The 26,815-nt window shown below is 57.4% G+C and overlaps 7 protein-coding genes across 7 annotated transcripts; 5 read left to right on the forward strand and 2 right to left on the reverse strand.

Moving 5' to 3' along the window:
• Window positions 1-17: 17 nt before the first annotated feature.
• On the reverse strand, window positions 18-8,608 carry L226DRAFT_483936 (atypical/PIKK/FRAP protein kinase). Its single transcript, XM_067677034.1, has 25 exons — window positions 8,409-8,608; window positions 8,234-8,363; window positions 7,643-8,181; window positions 7,281-7,585; window positions 7,029-7,222; window positions 6,784-6,975; window positions 6,532-6,732; window positions 6,240-6,477; window positions 5,502-6,183; window positions 4,828-5,445; window positions 4,680-4,777; window positions 4,333-4,618; window positions 3,537-4,282; window positions 3,195-3,483; window positions 2,860-3,141; window positions 2,616-2,805; window positions 2,044-2,564; window positions 1,856-1,993; window positions 1,697-1,802; window positions 1,256-1,641; window positions 690-1,203; window positions 518-613; window positions 392-457; window positions 231-336; window positions 18-177 (listed from the first exon to the last, which is right to left on the reverse strand). The coding sequence occupies exons 1-25, from the start codon at window positions 8,520-8,522 to the stop codon at window positions 162-164; spliced, it is 7,053 nt and encodes a 2,350-aa protein (XP_067536875.1). The 5' UTR covers window positions 8,523-8,608; the 3' UTR covers window positions 18-161.
• Window positions 8,609-8,773: 165 nt separating this feature from the next.
• On the forward strand, window positions 8,774-11,434 carry L226DRAFT_533415 (RCC1/BLIP-II). The gene is made up of 8 exons (XM_067680451.1): window positions 8,774-9,097; window positions 9,153-9,278; window positions 9,467-9,510; window positions 9,562-9,673; window positions 9,736-10,291; window positions 10,342-10,449; window positions 10,502-10,993; window positions 11,054-11,434. Exons 1-8 carry the CDS (start codon window positions 8,853-8,855, stop codon window positions 11,240-11,242), a joined length of 1,872 nt encoding a protein of 623 aa, XP_067536876.1. The 5' UTR covers window positions 8,774-8,852; the 3' UTR covers window positions 11,243-11,434.
• Window positions 11,435-15,351: 3,917 nt separating this feature from the next.
• L226DRAFT_372728 (uncharacterized protein) lies at window positions 15,352-15,990 on the forward strand. Its single transcript, XM_067674322.1, has 2 exons — window positions 15,352-15,870; window positions 15,923-15,990. Exons 1-2 carry the CDS (start codon window positions 15,405-15,407, stop codon window positions 15,946-15,948), a joined length of 492 nt encoding a protein of 163 aa, XP_067536877.1. The 5' UTR covers window positions 15,352-15,404; the 3' UTR covers window positions 15,949-15,990.
• L226DRAFT_372735 (uncharacterized protein) lies at window positions 15,764-16,787 on the forward strand. Its single transcript, XM_067674323.1, has 4 exons — window positions 15,764-15,870; window positions 15,923-16,059; window positions 16,113-16,371; window positions 16,432-16,787. The coding sequence occupies exons 2-4, from the start codon at window positions 15,996-15,998 to the stop codon at window positions 16,649-16,651; spliced, it is 543 nt and encodes a 180-aa protein (XP_067536878.1). The 5' UTR covers window positions 15,764-15,870; window positions 15,923-15,995; the 3' UTR covers window positions 16,652-16,787.
• A 1,152-nt stretch (window positions 16,788-17,939) lies between these two features.
• Window positions 17,940-18,862, forward strand: L226DRAFT_372749 (uncharacterized protein). Its single transcript, XM_067674324.1, has 2 exons — window positions 17,940-18,085; window positions 18,369-18,862. Exons 1-2 carry the CDS (start codon window positions 18,051-18,053, stop codon window positions 18,655-18,657), a joined length of 324 nt encoding a protein of 107 aa, XP_067536879.1. The 5' UTR covers window positions 17,940-18,050; the 3' UTR covers window positions 18,658-18,862.
• A 1,708-nt stretch (window positions 18,863-20,570) lies between these two features.
• Window positions 20,571-23,308, reverse strand: L226DRAFT_521960 (uncharacterized protein; the record flags this gene model as incomplete). The annotated part of the gene is made up of 4 exons (XM_067678730.1): window positions 20,571-21,631; window positions 21,719-21,810; window positions 21,978-23,015; window positions 23,217-23,308. The coding sequence occupies 4 exons, from the start codon at window positions 23,306-23,308 to the stop codon at window positions 20,571-20,573; spliced, it is 2,283 nt and encodes a 760-aa protein (XP_067536880.1).
• Window positions 23,309-24,028: 720 nt separating this feature from the next.
• On the forward strand, window positions 24,029-25,850 carry L226DRAFT_372770 (uncharacterized protein). The gene is made up of 3 exons (XM_067674325.1): window positions 24,029-24,441; window positions 24,752-25,346; window positions 25,441-25,850. The coding sequence occupies exons 1-3, from the start codon at window positions 24,307-24,309 to the stop codon at window positions 25,746-25,748; spliced, it is 1,038 nt and encodes a 345-aa protein (XP_067536881.1). The 5' UTR covers window positions 24,029-24,306; the 3' UTR covers window positions 25,749-25,850.
• The last annotated feature ends 965 nt before the right edge of the window (window positions 25,851-26,815 follow it).

Raw genomic sequence — 26,815 nt, forward strand, 5'->3', positions numbered from 1 at the left:
CCGACCGTGCTCCTCGTCGGGGACCTCTGTTGTGCCCAAGGCTTTGAAAAGCAACGAAACCTATGGTACATTCTATTATGTAGACTAGATAATGAGACCGTCCAGGCAGCGTATACAATACATCAGAAGAATGTAAGAATAATCCAAAAAGCACTGCGGCTTTACCAGAATGCACACCTGGGGTATCTCAGTCAGTGGATATCAGGCGAGAGCTAATTCAGGGAACGCACCATCCAGAGAAACACTGGCAGAGGTTCTCTAACGATGTAGCCTGCAGAATGAGCTTGTCCACTTGCGCCGGCACCGACAAGACCTCGTCTGGGTTGAAATCTCGTCCTGCACAGAGAAGGGATCAGCGGAAAGACCACAGAATACATCGGAAATGACGTACCCGTGAGCTTATCTTGTACGCGTCTGTACACGAACAGTGCACGCTCGTTCCGGACTTCTTGCGCCTCTGAATGGCATAGAACCAGGGTCAGAATCTCGAACGCTATCACCCAATCTCGGCACGTACCGTTCAATATGTCGTTCTCATCCGCTTTCAGCTTGCGAATCGGTGCTGTGGGATACGCAGCTGAGCGGACAAGATCCGCCGCCCGTCCGCTGTCACCTAAAATACAGCGTTACACGTAAGACCATTGGCTCGGACCGGGAAGGCAAAGGAAGGAAACCGGGCATGGACGTACTTTCTCCTCGACGCTCGACATCTGGCTGCATCAAGCGCCAGTTGATCAACGGATCGTACACAAACGCCTCCAGAACCGCCATGAGCGACTCCTTGTTCTCCCGGAGGACCTTCATGCTGATCTCGCACGTGTTCCTGAAGCTTCCTTCGATGCCGCTGACCTCCATCGCATGTGTGAGCATCCTTGTCAATCGGAATGGGATCTTCTCGGGGAATTTCTCGCGGTGCATAGCAACCTCGAAGCAGTCGCCAAAGTCGATGTGGACCACCTTGCCAGTGTTGCGCTCCAGCATGAGATTGGACGGGTGACGATCGCCGAGACCCAGGATGTGACCGATCATACTGTTGACAGCGAGGGATCGTGTGTACGTCGCCCGGCGTTCAAGCCAGTGTTCCGAGTTAATACTCTTGAGCCAGAGCACGCGGTAGAGATCCTGTCCGGTCGTGTTCTCGAGCGCATATTCAAAGACTTCGATCTTCTGCAGAAGGATCAAGTTCTCGTAGTCGGGAGCCATCTGCGCAGCAATGTCAGCGACAGTCCAAGATCTATATCCTACCCAGACCCACCTGGAGCATCAAGCGGTACTCAATGTTCAGCAAGACCTTCCTTGACTCTCGGTAGTCTCGGACGAGCACGTGGAGAGTGTCGCTGTCCTTCACCCAGCCGAGAAGACCCGCATTTGGAGCAAGCGGGATGACAGGGAAGCGCTGGATGTGAAGTCGCCTCTTGAAGCAGTCCGTGTCGACCGCAAGCAGACCGTTTACAAGGCCGAAGAGCTGCATGACACGCTCGTCTTGCCGCAAATCTTCGTGACCCTTGAGTAAGAATTGGTAGTCCTTTCCATCGCTACCCTTCATCGACAAACGACGTGGCCTCTGCTTCGACGAGATGACCGATAACTTGGCCGCGAAGCCGGTAATCTTGATGATCGGCTTGCCGCTCTGGTATGTACCTAACAACAAGCTGTGAGCAGAGCTGGAACCGTCGTCGACTGTATAGAAACATACCAGGTACGGCGAGTTCCAGGTTACGTGCCTTCAGCAACTCCGGGGAGACGTACTGCAGGTCAAGGGTCGTCAACTGTGGTAGCTGCTTCTCGATCTTCTTGAAGACCTTGAGACAGAGGGATAAGCAGAGAGCATTTGTCATGTTCACTGTAGGCTTACCCCGTAGTAGATCTCCCAGGCCTTCTCCAGATCCCTCTTCTCGCCATAGATCGTGTATCGCCTGCACGCCTCGCGGGCCTCGTGTAGATCCCGTCCAAACATCTGACTAAACGAGATCTCACGTGCGGTTTTAGGGCCCTGTAGTCAAATATTAGCAACGCCGTCAAAGAGATGGAAGGAATCGTTACGGCTTCAAGCATGTCGTGTAGAGGCTCCAGGAAAGCGATCATGCCCAAGGGGTTGTGGTCGGTGAAGTATAACCTCGATGCTTCCTCGAGTCCTTCGTGCCACAGCTCGTGCCAGAGGATGGCGACTCGTATAAGTTCGTGACTGACGAGCTGGGCCTGCTCAACGATGATTGGGCTGTGCTCCTTCATGCGGTCCATGATGTTCAATGCGGCCTTCTTCCGGACGGCGCTTGATGACTTCGACGCGACAGTGAGCGGGTAAATTAGGGCTTGAGGGTGGTGCTTGCCGACTTCCGTGAGCAGGTTATTAATGTTCCGCCGGATGTTGCTGCTTGGGGTCTGGATACGCGCGATGATCTGAGGAATGACCTCTAACCAGGTATCGACCTCGAGGTCGGTGAAACCGTTGCTCATGGCATGGCTGACATCGTCATGAGCACCGTACTTGAACCACAGCGTGAGCAGGCGGAGCGTGTCCTGCAACGAATTCTCATTCCTCAACGATATTGAGCGGAAGAATCCTGGGATTGTGATCAATATGGAGAGGATGTCAGCATATGCAAGCTTCTTACCGTTGACGGCCGACACAATGTGCGCTGCCAACTCGTTCCCAGGGACATCGTTGATCTTGTTGTACTGCTGGTTTTCGAGGAAGCCGACGACATCAAAGTTCGCCAGCGCCCACGTATGCCATGCTTTGTACCAAGCGGGGTCGTAGTGTGTGGCAAGGTAGTACGACTGCAAGATGTCCTTGATGTTCCGCTGCATGAAACCTCGTGAGCTCAGGGCTGCTAGCATCCATAACAGGCCACGTACCGAGTCCCACTCCTCCTTGAGCGCGAATTGCCACTCGCCAAGCTTAAAGTAGCAACGAGCAAGGAGCCGCGACAGCTCTTCCAGCTTGCTGTTCCCCACCGGCTCGGCACGGGGTGTTGTCCCTGTCTGGATGTCGCGCGCCAGCTTGCTCGAGAACTCACGCAGGTAGGCGAGTGTATCCTCTCTCTCTCCCTTAGCCCAGTTGCACTTCAGGTGGGCATAGATGACCATAGGAGGCGCCTTGGAGTATTGCTGCTCGCGATATCCCGGAGGTTGATGGTGCTAAGTAGTAGGTCAGTGGCTAAGTAAGGAAGTCTACAATTGGCGACACGTACTCTGTCAGGGAACAACAGAGAGTTAATCGTCTTCTCCGCGAGGAACATGCGATCCGACTTGCGACAAAGATTGGCGAACTTGATCCACATGACAGGATCGTCCTCGGGCGAGAGCACCAGGGCGCGCACTTGCAGAATTCGCTGCCATACTTCGACGTCCGGCTGACAACCCTGCAACCTCTTCATCCAAGTCTTCCTCATCGCCGTTTGACGGTCTGGCTGGTCCGCGTGTTGCTTGTAGTTGACGATCTCCTCGAGTTCAGACAACATCTGTGCCCGTACCATGGTGCTATGATATGGTGAGTCACCTGTTCAACGAAAATACGCGTGTGGTGGACCTACTTGTATGATCGACCATAGCTCTCACCGACGAGTGACGTGAGCTCGGGATCAAGCAGATCCCGCGCCTTCGCAATCTGTGCCATCGCCTTCGGGAACTGATTCTGGTGCACGGCGAGGATCGCACGGTAGAACGGCCGATCCGCAGAGTCGGGCTTCATCGTCGCGATATAATCATCCATAGACTCCCAGTCGTTCAGTGCCCACGCAGCAGCAGCGGCCATAGGAGCGATCTCTCGGCGATCCTCAAGGTTCGCGTTCGACCAGTTCTCCTCAATTTGTTTGGCGAGCTGGTCCCATTCCCCAAGCGCGTGCAAGCACTTCATGCGACCGATCGCGATCTCAGGGGCGCCTGGGTCGAGGACAGCACGGTTCTCGTAGGTTTCCAAGGCCTCCTGCCACCGACCAAGTCGCTCGTACCATTCCTCGTGCTTACTGACGTCGTATTGTTCGCGCGCGATGAGAAGCGTGCCCCACGCGGCGTCGTGTTGCTGCAGCTTTGAATTGATGCTGATGAGGGCCTCGATGATGGTGGGCGACGTCTCCGTAAAGAACTCGAGTTCCTTGTAATGCAGCGCTTTGGCGTACGCGTGGAACTTCATGGCATACTCGCCGAGTGTGCGGTTCTCGATAGGAAGTGCCTTCTCCTCGTGCTCCATGAACTCGGCAAGGTTGAGCAACCTGTGGACAAGCTCTGAAGGCGCCGTGCTCGACGTGATGGCGTACTCAATGGAGCGAACAAGATCTTCCTACATGGATGTTAGTAGCTGAGTAGTAATACACTGACTGGGGAACTAACCTGATACTGGTCGTACAGCTCACCCCAGCAAGAGACAAACGCGGCGTTGAAGAGCTCCCTTGCCAGAGGCTGGTGCACGTCGACCAAGCTCATGCAAGCGCGGAGAGCGTGAGAAGGCGACTCCCTCATGAACTCAACGGAGAGTTTCTGGATCCACTCAAACCAATCTTCCTTCGTCGAGACTTGCGAGACGTCCCAGGCCTGCTTGAGATGCTGCTGGTTGACGGCCATCTTGGTCGCCTCTGCAGGTGCCTGATAGTCCGTGGTCCTTGAGCTGTCCGTTGCCCTGTCACTGGTCAGTATACCGTCGTGGTATGATGATAAGTTGACCCGTCGAGCATACTCACAGATCGAGGACGGTCTCCTGCGGCAAGCGCTCACCCTTGAGGAGCTTGTCGATGAGATTCTCGTAGCGGAGGTGGGAAATGCGGTGGCGGATGATAGTCTGCAACATTATGAGCGCATGTCGTTGTGCCGGACCACAGTGGTGCTTACCTTGCGGATCGTAGGGTGGAAGATGGCGAAGTCCGAACCCAGCTGGATCATGAGCGCACACAACGTATCCAACACCGCCATCCGTAATTCATTGTTCCCATTGTTCAGCACCCGCACGAGAGGATGGATGATGCGTGACGCGTGGTCCGAGAAGTTCACGCGCCTCGTCAGGCCCTCGATAGTATGGATGGCCTTCTTGCGCAGCGCAGTGCCTGCGTCGGGACGCTCGTACGTCTTGACAATGAGCGGGATGACGAGCTGCAAGTACTCCTCGATGTTCGCGCCGAAGGTGAGGAACGCGTCGAAGATCTTCATCTGCGTATTGCCGGTTTTCTCGTTGAGCTCGCCCTCGAACACTTTGAGAATGGGGGGGAGGATCATAGGAATGAAGGGCTTGAACTCGGCGTCGAGAGCCTTGCCAAGGGCCTCAACAAGCGACATGAGCGGAAGCTGAAGGAGTGTGTTATCCCAGAGGTCTTGTACAAGCTTGAATATCTCCGTTGTGTGGTTCCGAACGTGCTGTTTGATGATACCGACGAGAATGGCGAGCTGCTCCAAGTGGAAGACCTGGATACGAGAAGCAGACGTCCTTGCTACTGTCGCGAACGCTGGAATGATCTGTGCGCAAACATCATTTAACGACCCCGCATGCAATCCACTATAGTATAACGTACCTGAGGCAAAAAGGTGACACACTTCAGGCCTTGCGTCTTGAAAATCGACATGATCGCCTCAATGACTTTGTGGTGGTGGTTGCTTAGCGACTGGTCCTTCAGAATGTTGAGCAACGAATTGATGGCCACGGTCTGGTAGTAGTCGTCCGACGCAGTCGATGCCCCAGTCAGGTTTCTCGAAGCCGCACTGACAAGACTCGACGACACTTCGCTTGCGGCATCTTCCTCAGCCTTGATCTTCCGCCTGTAAGGGTCAAGAGCACCGAGGATACCAAGTACCTTGATCACTTCTCTCCGCACCGCCTGGCTGAGCTCCGTTCGCAAGATCCGACTGAGGATCTGGAGAAGCTGAGGGTATTCGACGAGGGGCGCAATGACGTATCCTGTGCTCGAACAGAGCTGACCAAGCGTATGTAGTGCAGCGTCGCGCTTCTGCAAGGAGGGATCCGCCAGCTTCGCGATGATGACTTGCATAAGATCCGGTACATGAGGCATGACGTCCTCGCCACCAACGCAAGCAAGCTCTCCTAGACACATGAGAATGTTGGCCGAGACAGTAGGATTTGAGTCGTTCGCTTTCGGCAGCAGGACTCGCAGCATGGGAATGGAGTACGGTTTTATGAGACGTTGTGTAGCATTGACGAGCAGAGTGAGTAGCCGAGTGCATTCTTCGCGATTCCGTCTGGATAAGCAATTCAATGCGATTGGTCCACATAGAAGAAAGAAACTAGCACGTACGTGACTGTTGAGTATTCGAGCTCAGTCAAGAGCTGAATGAGCGCCTTCCGCAAGGAAGGCATGACATATGCTGGGTTGTGCATAGCCAGACGACCGATCAGGGTTACGGCGGTGACGCGATTTTCGAAGACTTCGTCATTGACGGCAATGAAGAGGGACCGCACGTTCTCGGCCTGTGCAAGATGTTTGTCGAAACGTTCGTGCAAAGACGACAACACGGTCTGTCGGATGCTAGCATCTGCGTCGCAAGGTGAGTCTCTGCAACCAATCGCGCTGCCCCAGAGGCTCGTACCTGGATCAGCGATAGCCACAGTGAGCAACTTGTCGATCACGTCGCTAATGATCTCAATGGAGTGGTTGCTGGCCTGGTAGCAGATAGGATCGCGCACGAACAGTCGGCAGCAAGTCAATGCCGCCGCGCGTCGTACTTCTGGATGGTCTTGATCCAAGTATGGAAGAGCGCAATCATGGACGAACTCGTTGAGAACATGCCCTGCATAGATGCATCAGCGAGTTAGCTTAACTGCGGTTATGCCCGACATACCGCTGAAGTCGAACGTATGGAGGGTGGTCAGTGCAAGAGTGATCAGCTCAGGTCCTTTGATTGCATTCGCCCCGTCTACCGGTACGCCATCTTTAATCGTCGTGTTGGAGTCGCCTCGATAGAGCGAAGGTGCACCGAGAGGCCTGTAACTGTGTCCACTCAGGATGATCGACAGAGTATCCAGTAAGCGATCTACGCGTGATATTATGAGTACATTACTGAATGCAATGATAGCTCATCATTACCTTGAACGGTCTTCAGGAGAGGCGGAATGTGAGTCGCGATAGCAACCAGAGCCTGCCGCAACGGTTCGCTGAGGCCGCAGCCGAACATGAGATCGAGCTGGTCGTGCAAAAGTTTCGTCAAGTTGGGTCCAACAGCTTGTGCCAGCATGCCGACGCATTGGAAGATAGGTTCCTCTTGCACCGCGTTCTTCTTACTTCTCAAGAGTTATCAGCTTTCCTCACCTGAATACGAAAGATCATGGATGAACGTACCCCCTAGACTGGAGGCCAATCTTGACATGCGTCATGATCGACTCTAGGAATGGCTTCATCTCGCTACCGACAGCCGTTGCAACGTGTCCAATAGCGATGAATGCCACCGAACGTTCGTTGTTCTTCTCGAGTTGGGTCAGAAGATGTGCCATCGCCTTGTGAAGGAAGTGCTCTGAGAATGTCTGGGTATCATAGACTGCGAGCGTCGGAATTAGGGTGATGACCATCTTGCGAACAATTGGCTCCCTGTGCATCTTGAACGAGAGGATCTGCTCTGCGGCATCGAGGAAGTTTTCTTTCATGAACTATATTGACGAGACTCAGTAACGAACAGCCACAGCCGAGCGTCGTAGACGACCTACCATGCCACCGTGCAGCAGCAGCTCACGGTACGTGAGTAGCGAACCATGGATAATCTCGACCTGAGACATCTTCAGACCCATCTGCGCGTCCTGCAGAATCTTGAGCAGGAAAGGACTCCGTGTCTGTCGCTCGCGCTGCGTGATGATCTCGAGGCATGCTGCGAGAAGCTCAGCTGCGCTTTCGCGAACAATGGTGCGGGGGTCACGAAGGGGTGCAAGGATCTTGTCGAATACAAGTCCAATGTGGGAGTGGAAGTATGTCGGACTGTTGCGCGCGAGCTCCTTCAGAATCAGAACGCCGGCATGCCTCCCGAACTCCGGTTTGTCGGTCTGTAGTAGGGCTACAGCAGCCTGGACCTCGTAATCCATGAAGTAGTCGCCAAATGCAGGTCCGCTAATCTCTGCAATTTGACCGAGAGTCTTGGATGCTGCGAGCATGACATTGATGTCGGCGTCGGGGAGGAGTGCCTTGACATAGTTGTACAGTCGGAAGAGGTTGCTCTTGGATTCGATCTCTCCTTCAACCTTCAGCAAGTGATCTTCACGCTAGTGAGTACGCTTCACACGCTACACAAGACGGACGACGCGCACCTATGGCCAGGATACCTCCCAACTTCTCCACCGTTGTCTGACTGTGAACAAGGTCGAAAATCTTGTTTATGATCTCCTCCCAAAGCTTCGCAACGGTGTCAGAAGATAGCTCGGGAATGGTGTTGGAGATCTACGCGATGTCAGGAGAGGAGACAGATGAGTACTTAGAACGTACGTAGCGTTGCAGTTCCAAGGCGGACTGGGCTCGAACGTCTGAACTTTTGCTCTTAAGACCTTGGAAAAGCTGGTCCAAGACGTCGACTTGCGTCGGCGGTGCTGTCGACGCCATGCCGTCGAACGCCTGGCCCGCAGGAGGAAGGTGGAAGAGGTGTAAGGGTGAGGCAGTCGAGCCGGAACGGAGCTCAGAGCTACTGCGACTCTAACAGTAGTAGTACTAGGATGATGCACAGCGCGTTCATCTGCACGTGAACCCGTTGCTAGATTAGATTGGCTTTGGATCCCATCTTATCGCCCTTGCGTCATTGTCTCGGCGCAGCCCTGGCTCAAGCCCTCGCGCAGCCTCTGCATCAGATTCTCTCTTCTCCTTAGGACCATCACCACAGGGCATTTGTGCACTCTACGATCCCCAGTATACCACCGCAACGCAATCAGCACCACGATGCCTGGAATTACGGATCTTCCTGTGGAACTCTTCTTTGACCAGATCCTCAACTATCTCCCAGTGCGCGACATATTGACCCTCGGCTGCACCAATCGCTTCTTCAGATCCGTGGTTGCCGACGAGATATTCTGGCACAGACGGATACAGGAGGACTTCAACTTCTCGGGATCCGATACCGCGCGTCAGACTGGATGGAAGACCATCTACAAACGACTGAGTAACTCCCATGTATATGTCTGGGGGTACGTCTCTCTGTCGTCCCCTCATGTCATGCGCTCATCTCTAGGGTCCTTATAGAGAGAAAAGCCAAGGACGTCTTGGCACTTTTGACTTCCCCAAAACCAATGTTCGCGACGGTGTTCCCTATCCTATACGTCTGGACATTCCCGGTGTTCGTGTGGTATCCCTTGTGGCAGGTGGGATGTACGTGATATTTCCCTTCATCATTGACTGTCCACTGTGTGGTACACAATGCGATTTGTGAGCGCCTTGTGCTCCGGCAGAACTATGACTGGTAGCATCTCTGCCCCGAGTAGTACGTCCATGAGCAAGTAACACCCGTGTACGCGAATTGGTTCTTTCGCAGTATCTTACTGGACTTTGCCCTACAGGTCTTTCCATGCTATTGACTCCCGTGGAGACATCTACGTATGGGGTGAGCCATCCGCTTAAACTTCAGCCGGAGACATCACCAACGCTTATTCAGGTGTCCTCGACGGCACAAGCATGGCGCTACGCAGTGATGGCTTCTCGGAGCCGTCGAAGAAGGCAGAGCGTCCTGTTCGACTCAAGCTACCGGAAAAGTTCCGCGGTTTGAGGTAGCTATAGTCTGAGTTGAACAGTACGTAGATGAGACTTAACGACGTGTCGTAATCCACAGCTGTGGTCGCCTGCACACGACGGCCCTGGACGCCAGGGGGCAGGTCTGGACGTTCACGTCTTGGGGACGTCCATTCCTTCTCAGCTCCCCTCGGACTGACAGGTCCTCGCCTGAAACCACACCCAAGCAAGTCGAGAGTGGTTGGTCCTTCTCTTCTATCCTCACAGAGTCCGGGGATGTCCTCGTCTACTGGCCGTTCGGGGGAAGATTGAAGATGATCGCAGACCAGAAGAAAGAGGAATTGGACTCGTCCGACAATGAGGAGTTGAAGGCAGCTGCGAAGGCACGCCCCACGGAGGTCGAACCGAATGTCGTGCCCTGCTACTGGTGGGTTCTGCATGGCGCCGATCCTGTGCAGTTGCCCCCAATTCCAGTGGAGCGTCTCCCCGCATTGTCACGCACCGGTATCTCCCAAGAAGACAGGGATAAGGAGACGAAACTTGTCAAGATCGCCTCGCTCGATAATAACATCCTGGGACTAACGAACAAAGGACATGTCCTCCGCTACGGCGAGCTCTATGGGGAGGAAACTTACCAAGCCGGTCGCTGGGAATATGTACGTACAACCGGACCGTCAACTGGATAGTGACTGAACTCGTGTAACAGCTTCCTCTATTCAGCGACATCTCGCAAACCAAGAGTCAACCGGCTTACACTCCTAGTCCTGACAACCCGACCCCGCTTACTGCTCCGGAAACGATGCATATCACTCATGTTAGTTGAAAACGTTCAATCCAGCTTGTCTCTGAAATTGACTGCTTCTCAGATTTCTGCCTCGTTCCAAACCTTCTTCGCCTACTCCTCGGGGTCCAACTCTGTCGTCTTCATGGGCAAAGAGATACCCCCTCAACGGACCACGAACCCTGAGCCTCATATGGACACCTTCAACAACTACTTCGCCCCGACGATCATCCCCGAGCTCCAAGGTCGCGACGTCATCTCATGCGTGGTTGGCGACTACCACTACGGCGCGCTGACAGCGTCCGGCAAACTTCTGACCTGGGGCGCATTCTCCAGGGGGGCACTCGGCCTCGGCGACCCGGTCGAGATCCCGGTCGGCCAGCCAGGTGGCTTCGCTACCCAAGAGCAGAAGAATCATGCCTTCCACGAGCGGTGGGGGCTCATGCGTCCGCCGCCGGATGTGCGGAACCCCACGGAGGTCAGGTTCGACCACCAGGAGAAGCGGAAGCGACCTAAGTACTGCTTCGGCGCTGCGGCGCTCGGCTGGCACATGGGTGCGCTGGTCATTGACCTTGACGTATGTCTCCGTTGCCCTCGTTCGGCTATGAGGAGCTATGCTTACTTGATCAATTGACAGCCCGACCAAGAGGGAGACGACGAACATGTCGCCGAACCTCCGACTGAGCAGGAGGTCCTTCAAGAGGGGGGATCCCAGCAGGGCGAAGGTGGCCTCCCGTTCTTGGGCAGAGGACGCGGTATATTCCCTTTCCGCATCGGGCATGCCGGGAGAGGGTTTTATAGGGGAGGACCCCCTCCCGGGCGATGAAGGCCATGCTCACTGTTGATAAGAAGTATATGCGAATGTGTACGATCCACTCCCGAGTAGATAGATTGCCTTGTCGTGTGCGGTGGTGTCAGCTGATCTTGCCGTCGTCTAGTACATCACATCTTGGATACTATGCGCGATGCAGTATGGCCAATGTAGGCCCAGCAATTTGAAGTACTCGCAACAAAGTTTTGCGCCAGGAAGGGTTCCCGACGCAACTGCCCTTCAACATTGAAGGAATGCAAAAAAGGATGTGGTAGCCAGTAAACGGGCTACACGGGGAATCGAACCCTGCCGAGAATCATACCACTAGACTACCGAACCATTTTAGTCATTAGCTCAGGCCATCTATCTAAACGTCAGAAATACTCGGTTTGATGAGTATGTACGGTAGTGCATAACCTCGCATATCGTTGAACGAGGTCGACGAGCATCGGCATTTCATTCGTGCTCTCTATGTTTCGTCACAAATAGAGACCAACAGGTTTGTCCCACACTGCCGCAGCATGGCCGTCGTCCATCGCGCTGGTCTACAGCCTTCACGCTCACGCCCTTTCCCCCTGGTTCCAGCCAGAACCCTGCAAGACGGCCCAGGTCCCCTCCGCACAAGGTCCCAAGCAGCGCACGAACACCCGAAGCTCTCCATGACGCGTCCGATAACGATCTTGACGCTACCCAGCGCACCCGCGCGTCTCGCTGCCATCGAATACTATACTCAATCTTGGAAACCATCTGCTAGACGCTCCTCCATACCGCCCCGCGGTATATCAGCGGAGGGGACCTGTCAGGGATGCAGCACCGGCGGGACGTGCATGCCGCATCAGTCTACTCCAGGCGGGCCACTCTTGTTCCTAGCCTGGTCTGCGGTCTGCGGTCCTGCCTCGAGGCTTGAGGCTGGAGGCTGGCGCAGGCGGGTGGAGTTCTGGATGCCATATTGTATGCATCCGGGCGCGCGATTGCCATCTGGCGCGGGGAACAAAGACATATGATCAGGACTCCATCCGCGCGCCTTCGAGGACACTGAAGGGTCTGGCGTTGACGTTGACAGATCCCAGAAGCCGCGACTGATAACAGAGCAGCGAAGAACAGAAGAGAGAACGAGAAGAACAGAACGAGAAGAGAGAAGGGCGGAAGACGATTAGTATTGAATATTGAATGGGTGGCCAGACGATGGGAAAGAAGGTCCGAGTGCGAGAGGACGGGCAGGGATGTCAGAAACGGTCGCATGTTGCGGCGTATGTGCGGGATCCGACTGCAACGGGACAGATCCGAAGCATTTTCGAGCGCGTGAGCGAGCCAGGTCTCAGGGAGTGCCATAGAACAGACGTACGAGTCGCGCCGCGCCGCTGGCCTGGCAATGTGGAAGCGGGAATAGTTCGGGGCCGCACTGCGCAGCGTGCGGTGTGGTGCTTCGCATGCACGTCGGTGGCACTAAGGCACACCATTGGGTGTGTGACGCCCAGGGTCGCCGAATGGGAGTTGTACTGGGGGCGTATGACGATTGGGAGGTGTACCTGACCACGCAGTCAGTAAACTTTGTAGGCTGCAGGTCGAAAGGACGTACCGCAAGTTCATCTGCACGAGCGCGCAGAGTGTCCCGTTGTGCATGATCGACGAAATGAGCAACGTCCCCCTAATCCACGCAGTCATGCAAGTCAGAAGTCCAGTTGAGAGTTGTCGCGGAGCTCTGCACAGAGCGCACGCACAGCGTGGTTATGAACGTGAGAAGCGAAGTTAGAACGGCTCTTGCGGGCTTCCGCGTTCATTGCAAGGTTTAATCAACGACAGACGACTTGTGCGTGCGTGGTCGGCTCGTGGACCGTCCGCGCGCGTCCAAGTCGCGGTCGACCGGCCAGTACTGAATCCGCTGTCCCGGACACATGTTCCACCCCGAAAGACGACCGATAGACAAAAAGGAAGGAGTAAAAGCACCGCGGAGAACGGAGGAAGGCGCGATCGCAGACGGAGTGGCGTTTCACTTCGCCGCTTGCAGCCCTGCAAACTGCGACAGCACAATCGAGGGCGCAATCTGGAATGATGCCTCGTTGTGCCTTCTGCCTCTGGAACATGGCAGTGGGAACAGGTTCTGAATGTGGGTCCAACTCTGTGCCGCGCGATGCGCGTCACATCCTAACCTGCGGACTGCCACCCAAACCCCTCGCCGCACCTGGACGACATATGAGCACGCAATATGTCCTTACTGGGGACAAGGGGAAATCAGCGCAGAACATCGCCGTAAAATGGAGATTCGAACACACCGGAAGCCTTCACAGATAGTCACAATCATCGAATCACTGCGCCTCGCAATTTGGCCTCGAGATTGATACCGTCACCGACATGGTCAGCTGGTCAGAACTCTGACACAACCAAGGCGGTGCGTCAGACAGTAGGCTATAGAACATGTTGGAGTACTTACACACGGATGAACTCAAGGCTAACGCTGAGGCCAGAGCAAGGCCCAATGGATGGCGGTAGAAAACCCCTCTAATATGCGTGGCGCGACCAATGAATTCGCCACTACTCTCGTCGGTGACGGTCGATGTCCAAACTAGTTGTGTCCATTGTTAGTCGGCGACGGCGGGTGTGAACGGGAACAGAGAGGACAAGCCGAGCACGACACGTTTGGGTCTCCGGGAATGTGCGGGACTAAACCATCAAAGTCGTCTACTGTGAAATGGCGCGACGTCGTCAGCGGCACATTGTAACGCTGCATGAATCAACTGCACTCAACAGTTCGTGCACTCGAGGATGCGGGCAGCAGACTGTGAATTGGGCGATTGCGGCTGCAATTTCTGAAGATTTACTCGGAGCGCGGCGAGCGAGCCGAGGCGAGGGGGCCTGGAAGTCCGAGGCTCTCTCGGTGCTTATCGGCTCGCCTGCCCCGTAACACGTTGTGAGGTGAGAAGTCAGGAGAATGTTGCGAAAGACTGGCCGAGGTTGGGGTTCAGGTGAGCGGACTTTGTGTGTAAGCGGCGTAACACGTACGTTACCCTTGTGTTGGCAGCGGATGCCTGGCTCACCTGGTAATTGGATGAGATGCGAGAGCCTCACTCCTGCATCGAGAGGTCAGAGATTGGGAGATATGGCTGCAGAATGGTCGCGGCAAGGAGAGGCGGGCGATAAACAATCTTCTACCGAGCAAAGGTAATTCCGCAGGTGCGGCTGCAACGTGTGCCAAGGATGCGTTCTCAGAACCTGTTAATGCCGTATTGTGGCTAGTTAGAACGCACTTGCCGGCGTGGTGTTTCGCAATTCAGCTTGTTAGCGGGATTGATGTATCCGCTTATTGAGTCGCCAATCTATCAAGGCCCGACGGGTCATGTAGAATAGGCGGGCGCGTCGAGGAGGAGGATGGCTATCACGACGGTGTCTGGTAGCCTCGTTGGTGGGGCCCGGGGCGTGCGGGGACGAAGTATGGTCGGACTGGTCACTGGCAGGTCTGGAGAGCAAACCACTCGGGCGCGGACCCCGGACTCTGCGTGCGAGGAGATTCCGAAGTATTCCGGTGCGGGGCTGGGGTGTCAGTTTTTGCAGCCGAACAAGAGGTGATGGATGAATTTCCAACTTTGCTTGGAGAATTCCAGAAGGCCGGGAAGCAGGATCCATGGACTCGGTACGGAGAAGAGGGATGACGGAAAGTTCTTCTTCCCTGAAACGTGATGAGTGGGCGGGGGCAGCTTCTGGAAATCGAGAAGGGTGCGCGCAGATCACGGCGGCTCTCTTTCGCGTTTCCCTCCTCGACGCCCGGCGCTTCTCGTCTCCTGCCACCTGTCCGAGTCTCTCCCCATGGATCGAAGACAAAGCAAGATCTGGCGGGCCAAAAGCGAGCGGCGAAGGCGTCGTCGAACAGCAATTTGAGAGTCCGCGGTCCCTTCTCACGCGGTCTGGGCTCGTGGCCTTCTCAGATGCCCCGGCGGCAGGTTTGGAGACGTTACTTGGGAGGGGAAACTGAACAGCGATAACAAGCAGGGAATCGTCGGTACTTGGACCAACACAACGCGCTGGTGGGTCGCCCATGGCTGTGGCTGCCGGACATGCATTGTCGGCATCCGAGAGAGCACTGTGCAGTCTTTTCCTGGGCAGTCTGTATCCTTTCTCGGAATGGGAGAGTGTGCTGTTCTGGAAGGGGGATCTGACACAAAACATCGCCGGCAGGAATGGAATGCACGGCGGCGGACATACGCAGGCTGAGGCTGGCTGGGGCCTGCGCAGGCGTTTGTGCCCGCAGCTCGAGCCCACGCGACGCTGGCCGCGAAGGACCGGCGAGGTACGCCCCGGCCCCCGGGCCCCCGAGCTCGTGCCCAATGTCGCGCTCCTCCTCCCTGTTCTGTCTGCTGACATCACCCAGGGTCGTATCCAGCTCGTGTCTCAGCCAGCCTCCTCAGGCTTGCCTCCTGCCACGATGTCTCGGCGCGCAGTCTATTGGACAGCTTTTGTACGACGCCCACGCCTGCGCGTACCTTCCCACCCCGGCCGCTTCCCAACTCTATCAAGACTATCAAATCTTGTCGCTGCCACTCTCGTCTCTCTCATGCCCCCTCCCGGCTCTTGTTTCGTAAACGTTGCCGGGCCGTGCCCAGCACGGACGCTCCCTCGGTACTGGAGTCCAGGCTTTCCGTTCCATCACGGTACGTGCCATAATCTCTCGCCGCATATAGTCACTTAAAATAATAGTGCCAGACGACCGCGTCGATGCATGTTCGTAACGTCGATCCGACTATAGCTCACCATCAGCCGTACCGTGTGTGGCTGCATGTCAGAGCGGAAAGAACACATCCCCGAATGCGGCATCACGTTTGAGGTCGTACATGCACATTGCAAGCATCTCTCCATGGTGAATCGCATAAACCCAATATCTCACGTCTTACAGGGGCCGTACCATCTCCCGTGCAGAAATGCCTTCGCGAACCGCCTCGCATGCCACATGAATGGCGCAGCCCCTCGGACACATCGTCTCTTACTGGCCATTTCCTGCGTGCGCAGCTTGCGAAGCCCGTACAAGCTCTCAAGCATGTAGCACCAAGCATAGACCGACCTCCACCCCTTTTCAGCGCGCCGAAGATCGCTCTCTTGTATGCCATCGCAGTCAGCACCATGACTTCCTCCCCCGTGCTGTCAGCATCTTCCAAGTAAGCAATTCTAGTCATACCGCGTATGATCGCCACTCCAAGCTCTCACGCACCAATCAGAGTCCACCCACAAGCGCATACATCGGTCCTATCCAAGGCTCGCATACGCCGTTGTACCTCAGATAGCAATCCCTTCTGTCAGAATCAGAACACTTCCATTCGCAGACCCGCCCACAACACAACGCACACCGTGATCGCGCCGTATTATGGCCGGCCATCGCCCTTCCGGTTCGGACACCCTCCCCGCACTTTGTGGCCGAACTGGCGAGAGCTTGGTTGATACTCCAGGGCGATGTCGGCCAAACGTACGACAATAGCAGCTTCTATCCGATGTTCGTCATCAAGCCCCCTCGCGTGTCCCAGACTCCCTCCTTGAAACCAAGCCGGTCCCCATGTCCGGGTCTCGGCTTTCACGACGTGCGCCCGGAGTTCACGGCCCACTGCCACATGCGGCTCGAGCCTCAAGTTTCAACCTCCGCGTATCCCAAGATTCGGATAGTGATTATCCGGACTCCCGTGGCTTGACTCTCAAGAGGAAGGTGAGTATATGCACTTTTTTCGTCCCTTCCCGTGTTCCAGGTCACACGTGTGCAGCGAGCGCTCTTGCCTTATTGTCTTTCACGGTCGCTTCTCTTCTTCTGCCACGCTCTGGTCGTGTGTTCCCGCCTGCCCAATCCCGGCCTACCTTTGTGGTTATAACCTTCGTGCCAGCCTGCCGTGCTGGTCTTCCACGTTCGAGGCGCTCCGCCGTGTCCTGCGGGCACACCGTCCGTATGTGCATCTGGGCCTTCTCTCGCTCGCTTGAGCTTCGAGCACGTTGCACGATTCGATCCGGCGCAGATTGCCCGAGCGAAGCGTGGGCTCAGGATGAGCGGGACGAGGAAGCACGCTCCCCATCATGAGTCGCTCGCGATCTCGAGCCCGCCGTCGAGTTCGTGCCCAGTCTTTTCTGACACTCGCGAACTTTGTGGAGTGCCGACTGAAGCCTCTTTTCGATTCGCTGGAGAGTGGTATCTTCCAATCCGAGAGTTCAGTGCCGGTCACAGGCCAAGCGCACGTGGAGGCTTCGGACATCGCGCTCGCAGAATCGTGAGATGTTTGAAAATGCTCCAGACGCGGACCAGCGAATTCTGGAACGCATTCAATCACTTCATCAAGGTCGGCGGTATGACATCAGACGAGTTCTATGGTCATCGGATTTGGAGGCAGCAGCGAGCGCAGCTGGAGTCTTGACCACGTTGACATCGCTTGAATATCCCGGAGCTCTTCGCCTTGCGAGCTGTGGTGATTCCAATCTGGGTTTGCGCAGGGTCATTCGGGCAAACCCTCTGATGCCGTGGTTCGATCTTACTCCTTTAGGCAACACGATTGCCTTGTTGGACCGAGAGGTCACAAACTCGCTGCTCCATGCTGCTTTCAGGTCTGTTCATTGGCCTGACCCGGGAATGGTAGTTTGAATGGCGACGGTGTGCGACTTCGGGAGGTTGAGTCTCACCTGGTGACCTCTTCGCCGGCGCGTATTATGTCTTGACACGCCCATGCTTCGATGACGCAACCCCGGACACAAAGCCGGTCGAAGTCGCTGTGACCGGCTCATCGTGACCATCTGCCGCACTTTCTCGGCGTCGTCTGCATTCCCGTGGCCCGCCTTACTGAACACAATTTCAGACCCAGACACCATGAACCTTCGCCCCCAGTTTCGGATACAGATACGGTGCGTCCGTTCGCATTCCCGAAGTCCGCATTCCACATTCAAGCTTCGTCCTCTCCCTTCTTGCCCTTCCCACCGTCCGTCTACCTTCTGCTTCCCTTTCAATTCGCCGCACGCCCGTAAATTTGCTCGTCGCTTCTCCCATTATACTTCCGAAGCTCGCTGACGTGGTCCGTGGCGGCCTCACGTCCGCGACGGGTGCCACGCCCGCATTCTTGTCCATTTTCCCGTTTTCTTCCCTTACGCTCGCTCTTTGACGCTTCCTCTTTCTGCGCAGCTTCCCCAGACGCATGCGCGCCTCCGTATCCCCGCACTCCCTTCGCACTAGAGCTCGACCCAGACCTCGATCACGAACCGTCCCCATTCCTGTGCGTTCTGCAAAATGGACGCGGGGGACGCGGACACGAGACGGCTGCACCCTCCCCCGTCCTCTTCCCTGCGAGCGTCGCACGAAGTCGCCCGCGGTGGGCGTCCCGCTCCCAGGCCTCCCGCTTCGCAGGCTTCGCGTTCCCGCCCGCCCGTGCTCCCGTGCTCCGTCCCGCAGCACACGTGCCGACCTGTGGATGCGTATGTAAACACAAACCTTGCACGGTGCGGATTTGGGGGGCCTTCTCTCCCATTCCCAATTGCAACCTGCGCGCTTCCCTCGTTCGGTCCTCGGTCCTCGGCCCTCGGCCATCGGCCCTCGGGGCGGTTCCGTTGGGTCGCTGCGTCGATTGACCGTGTCAGATGGGGGGACTGCGCCACGTTGGCGAGCTCGGTGCGCTGTTTGTTGCTGCACCAGTGCTCGGGATCCTGTGCGTGCGGCCTGATGACTTTGCGAGTTGGCGCGATGGTGCATTCAATGATGCACCGGACTGCGAACATCACAATGCATATGCATATCACGAACATGGAGACCCGGAACTGCGTCGCAGCGCAGAGAGGGGCGCGTGATACCTTCGGCCCCATGACCCGCGCCCCCTCCCGCATCTCTGCACCCAATCAGCCAATCCAGCTGTACTTGTGCACACTGAGCACTTTTGGGAGCTCGATCGCAATGGAGCAACACCGCGAGTGTATAGTAGAGCCGTCGACCGGAGGCGGAGTGTCACGGTGGTCTTTCTCAGCGCTATCCAGCCACCTCCGCCACGATCGCAACACCACCATTCGACAGTCACGCGTATATATATGCATATGGTTTCTGGCCTGAGACCTGGGTTTTCTCAATGCAGAAAATGGGGTGTTGGAGCACGCCTTCTTCGGCTGTCGACACGCACGCACGCTGTCGGGTCCAGTTGTGGGTGTAGGTCCCCTGGGATCGTGATCGCGAACGTACTTGGCTGCGCAGTCGCGTCCGGATTCGGCCTTGCACTTCGCAGAGATGGACGTACAAGGGAGGGAATCGGACCACGCGGGGCAACAGATGGAGGTGTTGATCCCACAATTGGCGACTTGCCTAGAAACACACACACACACACACACAGAGCACAGTAGAAAGCAACAGATAAGTAGAATGATATTATACACTATATACATCTGGTACATTGCCAATGCCTGTGGTACGAATGCTGTACAGTAGCAGGTGGAATCAAATCGATGTGTGAATATAATGAACGAAGATGGCAGACATGGAGGGTAACCACGGCGGGGAACAGATCGGAAAACCAATGCTATGTACAACTGTAGATAATACAGTGGGATGGAGATAGGGACAGACAGAACAGGCAGACTGCTGGCCGCGCGAAGTCGAAATAGGGCATGTACTACACGTAAGTAAACAAGCAACAAGCAGCAGCGGCGCACGCGCGGAGTGTCAATCCGGCGGCGAAAAAATGGTGGCAGAGAAGCACAGATAGAACTGGAGATAGACGATGATGAGATTGAGGATGATAGGTAGATGGGGATGGGATGGGCGAGAAGCGGGAAATAACGGGAAATCCAGGATTGTAACCAAAACAGGCGTGAGCTATGTATACCAAAAAGACTAGAGGTATCTACTACCATACACGTACAAAATAAACCGACTATACACTGTCCGTACCATATGTGATTCGGGACGGGAGTTGTAGAAATATGAGATAGACGAGACAGAGACCGCGCAGAAGCGTGGGCGCGCGTGATTGAGGGTAGAGAAGACGAGAGAGATGGAGCAATAAAGAGGGAGACTGGGGGAGGCTGTCGCGCTTCTCGCGCGTAGTGTTCGAGGGGGCAAAGAATGGGGAAGACGCGTAGCGGTGGGATGCGGTGCCAGTGCTTACTGCACGAGTTGACCTCCGCACATGGGATACGCAGCGCTGAGACTGCGTGAGATGACAGAGGGCGACCCGCTGAGCCGTCGACAGACGACCAGGAACTAGGAACACCCGAAGCCCTGCCAGTGCCAGAAGGCGTTGCAAGGGAGACGTAATGACAGGAAGGACCTGCAACAAACGTAATGAGTTTATCAAGCGCGCACAGCGGGGGCTATGGTTAGACGCACCAAACCGAGCAGGGAGGAGGCACCCGCCTACTCGTACTGCTGCTCACGGCCGTTACCCTGTCCGTTGCTCGCATAGTATCGTTCGCGCTCACGGCCCGACCTATCACCCCAAACCCGGTCACGATCGTCACGACCATACTCATACTCCCTCTCCCGCTCGCGGGAGCGTTCTCGATGATCGATGTCCAGCTGCTCACCCTCCGGCTCATACCCAGGCAGAGGCGTGAGGAGCGTCGAGTCGGGCGGCAGTCGGTTCGATCCGAGGGAGACGTGCGCAGCGAGCTCAGGGGTCGCCGAGCCGCTGTCCCCGCCAGGCGCCACAGCGCCAGCGATGCCCAAATTGACATCTCCTGCTCCTCCGAGGGCGGGGCCAGGACCAGTACTAGGACCGAGAGAGGGGAACGCAGAGCCAGATAGAGGTGAAGGGTTAGGCGCGGACATGGAGAGGGAGCTCATCGAGTGCGGAGGCGGAAGCGTCAGACTACCAGCGGCGTTGTAAAACTGCGGGGGCCCGCGCATAGCTGCAGGAGGCTGAGCCGGCGAGTTCGTCCAGCCTGGTCCGACGAGCTCGCTCTGCGGTTGCATCGTCGTCTGGCGATAGTAGATGTCATCGTCCTGTGTGTGGTGGGGGATGCTCAGAGATGGAAGACCTTGGCCGCTAGGGTGCGCCGAGTGGGGGTAACGAAAGTGCTGGACCTCGTCTGCGGGCGATGGTAGCCCGTATCGTGCGTCCATGCCGATACCCGGACCCTGAAGGTTCCCATACGCCGGGGCGCTCTGGGGGCCACCGAACGAAGATACACTGGGTTGTCGCTGCATGGCGTTGTGCATGAAGGAGTGGTTGGGAAGAGAGTGAGGGCCGGCGTGAGCGTGCGGGTCGGGGTAGGGACCCTCGACCATGCTCATCCGCCTTCGAACGAAAGCGTGATGGTCATATTCGGCCATCGGAGCGTGCTGTGCGTACTGCTGATGATGCTGCATGTCGCGCATAGCTATCATATGAGCTTGCTCTGCGCGTTCTCGCTCTCGTTCTGCTTCTTCGGCCTCCTTCTTTTCCTGGCGCCATTTCTTGCGGAGCTCCTTGAACTCTGAAGGCGCATATAACCGGACGTTGAGATAACGATTGAGGCATTGATCAGCGTGCGTGACTTGCATACGTCGGCGAAAGCACATACCGTTGGGGCTGCGCTTTGGGCCATGCCGCTGCATTGTGACGTGCGCGTTCAAGTGGTTCAAGGTTCCGTACGCCTTTGTGCAATTCGGCCAACTGTCGTCATAAAACGCCCGTGTCTCAGTAAGCCGTCCGTTTCGCGGTGAGATAAGAGGCCAACGCAAATATGCAGGGTATGATTGAGCGGCGAGAATACACGTATGTGAACATATGGGGTACGACACGGGCTCATGAAAGTAAAAGTGACAGGAGACGCGACGCACTTGCACTGGTACAACCGCTCAATCTCGTCGTACCTCCGGCGCGGCCGCTTCTTTACCGCGTTCCCAGGGAGAGAGACGAAGGAGTAGGTCTTGCTGTTGTTGCCGCCCGGACGCGGTGTCACACTCGCGCTGCCGTGGGGCGGCTGCGGCGGTCTGGGTCCGGAGATGGTCGCGGGTTGTCTGGCCGGTGAGGGGTGCGACTGAGCAGGGGGAGAAGGAAGTCCCGTCGCGGAGACATCCGAACCACTGGCGACGCTTCCTGCGTAGAGGGGCGAGAGCGGGGAGCTTGAGAGAGGGCCTTCCTCAAGGTCGGCAGTCTTGACTGAGCTCCAAGCGGCGGAAACGGGCTGCGAATAAGGGTCCGCTAATGCGGCAGAACCAAAGGACGCGCCGCCGCTGCTATCGCGCTGGTGTTCGGGATACGTGCCGTAGGATGAGTAGGAGGAGGATGGGCGCGGAGAAAGCGGAGAAGGCTGCACCACGGTGGACGACGCGCTGTACGCGAATGGGTCCTGTGGTGGGGCCTGTGGTGGCTGAGGGTACGCCTGGCGACCTTGGCCGAGTACGGGCTCGGACATGCGGCGGTCGAGAGTGGGGTTAGAGTAGGGGAGACGGGGCATACCGGACTGCTGGCCGAAGCGGGGCGGGAACGCGTTCTGGGTGTGGGGTGCGCTCATGGGCTGGGGAAAGGAGAGTTGGCGCGCGGGCTGGGAGGGGTTATCCGCGGGAGAGGAGGCGGGAGAAGGAGAGTAGTTTGCAGAGTCGGGGTAGAGGAGGTTGTCGGTATGGATGGAGGGCGGGTGCTGGCGAGACTGGACGTCAAAGTCCGAGGGTGGCTGGGGCTGATTAGAGTGGGTATTTTGGTGATCGTCATATAAGTGGGAGTGTACAGTGTGTTGATACATGGCTTCGGGACTGGGCGAGTTGTGCACGGGGTGACCGCGGGGGACATAGCTGTAGTTGGCGTCGGACTCCAGCGGGGAATCGTCGAGATGGTGGTCGTCGGGAGCGGATGGGGGAAAGGGGTGGAGGGGGAGCCTGTCCACGGTGAGTGCGCGGGGGGTGTGGCGGGGGAGGGGCGCGTGCTGGGGGTGGTAGGCGTAGTGGGCGAGGGAGGAGGAGGGCTGGGGAGGATGGAGGAGCATTGACGGAGAGGCGGATCGGGGGAGGCCCAGTCGAGGGAGGGGATGATCAATATTATCGCAAACGGGCACGCAGGCGACTCTCACTCGAGCGCACCTCCCGCCCAGCGTCAGGGTCCTCCCAGATCTGCGCCTGCGGATCTCCAACCCCATCACCATCTTCCTCATCCCCCCTTTCAATCTCCGCATCTCAGATTCCCCTGCGATCCCCTTCCATCTGTTTTTTAATTTCCCCCCTCATTGGCCACACGCCCTGTCACCCTCCGGCCGTCTGAACGCAATCTGTCCATTTCCGGCCCCCCAGCTGCGACCCAGCCCGCGTCTCTCGGACGATAACGCAACCCAGCCTCCTCCTCCCGCCCGACGCCCAACCTCTCTGTCTCGCGCTCTGCCAGTGTGTCCTCCCTTGATTTTGTCCTGCGCCACCACCTGCCACCGCCCGCCCAGCAGCGCCCCTGTCCATCGATCCTCCGCCCCTCTCTCGCTTCCCGGCCCCGCCGCTTCGCCTTGCCCAGCATCTGCACGCTGCGCTGCTCTGATCCCTCTCCCACTGCCTGCCTCGTCGAACCATTACATCACTCAGAAGCATCTCCGAGACGCCCGTCTGCTCGCGTGTCTGCCGCGTGACCATCCGGCCGTCCACGCCCGCTGCCCCCGGCTCCTCGCCTTCCCTCCCTCCTGCGCCCTGCCCGCGCCAGCACGCGCCCGGGACGTGTCGACCATGTCCGCGCCCGCCCCTGCGTCCGTGCCCAGCGTCGACGACGCGTCAGACGCGTCTTTGCTGCGCGGAGGAGCGTCCACGGCCGCGTCTGCCCCGCTGATCGGCCCCGTCCTCCCGTGTCTTCCTTCCCGTCCTGCCGAAACGGTGCATGGGATTGTTGAGCCGAGCCACCTTCCCGCGCTTCCCTTGCTGCAGGACTCTCCCACATGTCGCCCAGGCGACGGACACCTGCCACCTCGACGTCAAATTCTGAGTCTCTCGCACGCGGCGCTCGTTCCCGCCTCTGCCGCCTGCGCCGCCCCCTCCATTCCGCCTGCTCGGACATCATGCGCGCTTCTGCCTCCGAGCAGCTCCCCGACTGGAACCACATGTGTCCGCCCCCGCAATCACTGGGTTCCACCCTGCGTTCTGTGCACCTGGCGATTTAACGCCTCCTGCCTTCGCACATGGTCCTGTGGGCCAACAAATGTGTCTCAGACAGTCCTTGTTTGAGATGTCCTGCGGTCTGTCGATCAGCGGACGCACCCTACATCGCCTTACAGCCGCGGAAGAACCTCAGCGAGCACATAGAGCGCGCAGAAGTCGAGAAGACTGCGTTAAGGTATGTGTCGTATACGTACCCTGACGTAAATGACGTTGGCATCCTTTGCGCCTTACGAAGTGTGGGGAGCTCCTCGTCGACGACGTGGACGATGATCGTCGGGGGGGCGATGCTCTCTGCTTCTGCTGGGCCGCATCATGCCCTCTGCGGCGTCCCGCCAGCGGGGCTTCCATGTGCGGGTGCTCCGGGTCGTGCGCCCGCCGGAACGGCGAAGACCCGCTTGCCGCAGCGGGCGACGGACGCACTACGCTCGCCACGACAGTGCTCCCTTCTTATTTCTCCCAATTAGGCGTCTGAATGCACATATCAGGACGCGAGCTTCTTGAACCACTTCTCGACGTCTGCCATCGAACGATGCTGTCACTGGCCGTCCCCAGCGCCGCCTGCTCCGTTCGAACGTTCTGTGACGCACTGCGGCGCACGGTACGTGTCAGCACACGCGTTGTCCTCGAGATGGAGGGCGCACCTCGTCGATGGTCTCGCGCTGTCCGCCATACTATATCATGTCGGGGGCAGATGCGGATTTCTAGAAGGGTTCATTGCTCGTGGACCAACAGCGGTCAAAGTGGGTCCAGGTGGCCCGATCCGTTCCAGGACGTGTAGCGTGCGATCCCGCTCCACGGTGTCCCAAGCTGTGCTGCAGTGTCTGCGTCCGAATGTGTTCGTCCTTCGCTCCATTCGCGAAGGTTCGCTGGAGTGGTCGTACGTCCCACGTCTGTGCGTTTCGCCTGGGACTCCTCCGTCTGCTTCTTGTCTTCCCTGCGATCTCCCGCCGCGGCGCTGCACATGGCCGGATGCTCGTCGACCCTGCTACGTTGCATGCATTAACCTTCGGCATTATATAACCCTACCCGTGACGGAAGTGCCGCAATTTCGCTGCGTGGCGTCTGCTCTGGCCCTGTTCGGTACGTAGTCGCGCGCAATATACATCATTCGCGTTCCGAGCCCTCTCTCGCGCCCTCGGACAAGGGCTGACATGGACATGTATTGCTCCCGCAGGCTGGGAGCACCGGTGCTGCACCCACGGGGGCTCCGAGCCCGACCCCGCGCCGAACGCTGGCGGCCGCGGACGCCGGGCGCGCCACCATCTGATGACCCGCCCACGGAGGAGGGGCCGCTCGGGCCTCGGGCCTGCGTCCTGCGGATTCTTTGATGCAGAGTCCGATTCGGAGGGCGGGCGACGCTGGCGTATCGACATCGACGGCCGGCGTGCTTTCTGGAACAAACTGCGATCGTGCGTGGGACGCACGCTGTGGAGCATCGTCGTGATGGATATTCATGCGTTCACGGCGTACCTGGCTGACTAGGACCCCCCGCGGCCTCAGCTTGGCCCACGGCACTCCTGGTGACCGCTCTGCACCCGTATGTAGGTAGTGTCGCGCAGTGGCACATGCGACCGCTGCCGCGATCAATGTCGTCGAGCATGTGGACATGAACTCAACGCACGATTTTGATGTTCCTTGTTCATCTGCCAAAATGAAGGGCCGATCGTGGGCTGGGCACCAAGGTGAGTCCCCTGCAACATCTGTGGTCATGTGTGCATCGATGTGGCTTTGTGGCTGCCGACAATTAACCAGGCCATGGCCAGCTCTGGCCTCGAGAGCTACCCCAACACGAGGCCCTCGACGTCCCGCGCCTCTATACATCTAGAGTTCTGGTCCACAGAGCGCGCATCCTGCCCCGCCATTGGCCCGCAGTTTGAGCTGATATACGGACAACTTCGCATGATGCATCCCGCACGCGTATCTGGCCGTTGACAGCTCTACGTCGCTTGCCGCCCAGCCAGACTCACGGACAGAGGCGAGCAGGCGGACAGCGTGGACGAAGGCTGCGAAGCTGTCTCTGTGCGCTGCTTCTTGTCCGTGCTTTTAGGCTTCAGGGATCCAACCCTGTTCATCTCAGATGCGGTGATGCGCCGCCTGCCACATACTCTATTCACACCCCTGCCCGCTCTGCCACGCTCTGCCTCTCTTCGCCTGTTCGTCCCCCATGCGAGGCGCTCTCCTTGTCATGTCTCCCAGAAGACGTCGTCCGGTGCCGCTTCTCCCGCGGTAGCTCCTTCCCTGTGCGAGGGGCCCGAATGCACAGTCCGCGCCTGCATGTCAGCTTCGCAGCAGCCAGCGATGTCAGCAGTCACTGCATCCTCGTCCCGACCGAGGTCGAGAAGACGGCTCACTGTAACTGCGATCATGCGAGTCGCCAGAAGCTGCCGTCGGAAGACGCGTCCCCGCGATTGCTTCCGACTGCGACCGCAAGCCCGTGACGCGAACGACGCACGAAGCCTCCTGCTGCGTGTTCGTTCCCACCGTCAGGGTTTCTGACGGTCTCAACGTCTCAGCATCGTAACGTCTGCCAGTTCCAGCTTGACGTTCAC

This window comes from Lentinus tigrinus (genome assembly GCF_003813185.1).
Source record: "Lentinus tigrinus ALCF2SS1-7 unplaced genomic scaffold L226scaffold_8, whole genome shotgun sequence".
Lineage (NCBI taxonomy): Eukaryota > Fungi > Basidiomycota > Agaricomycetes > Polyporales > Polyporaceae > Lentinus > Lentinus tigrinus.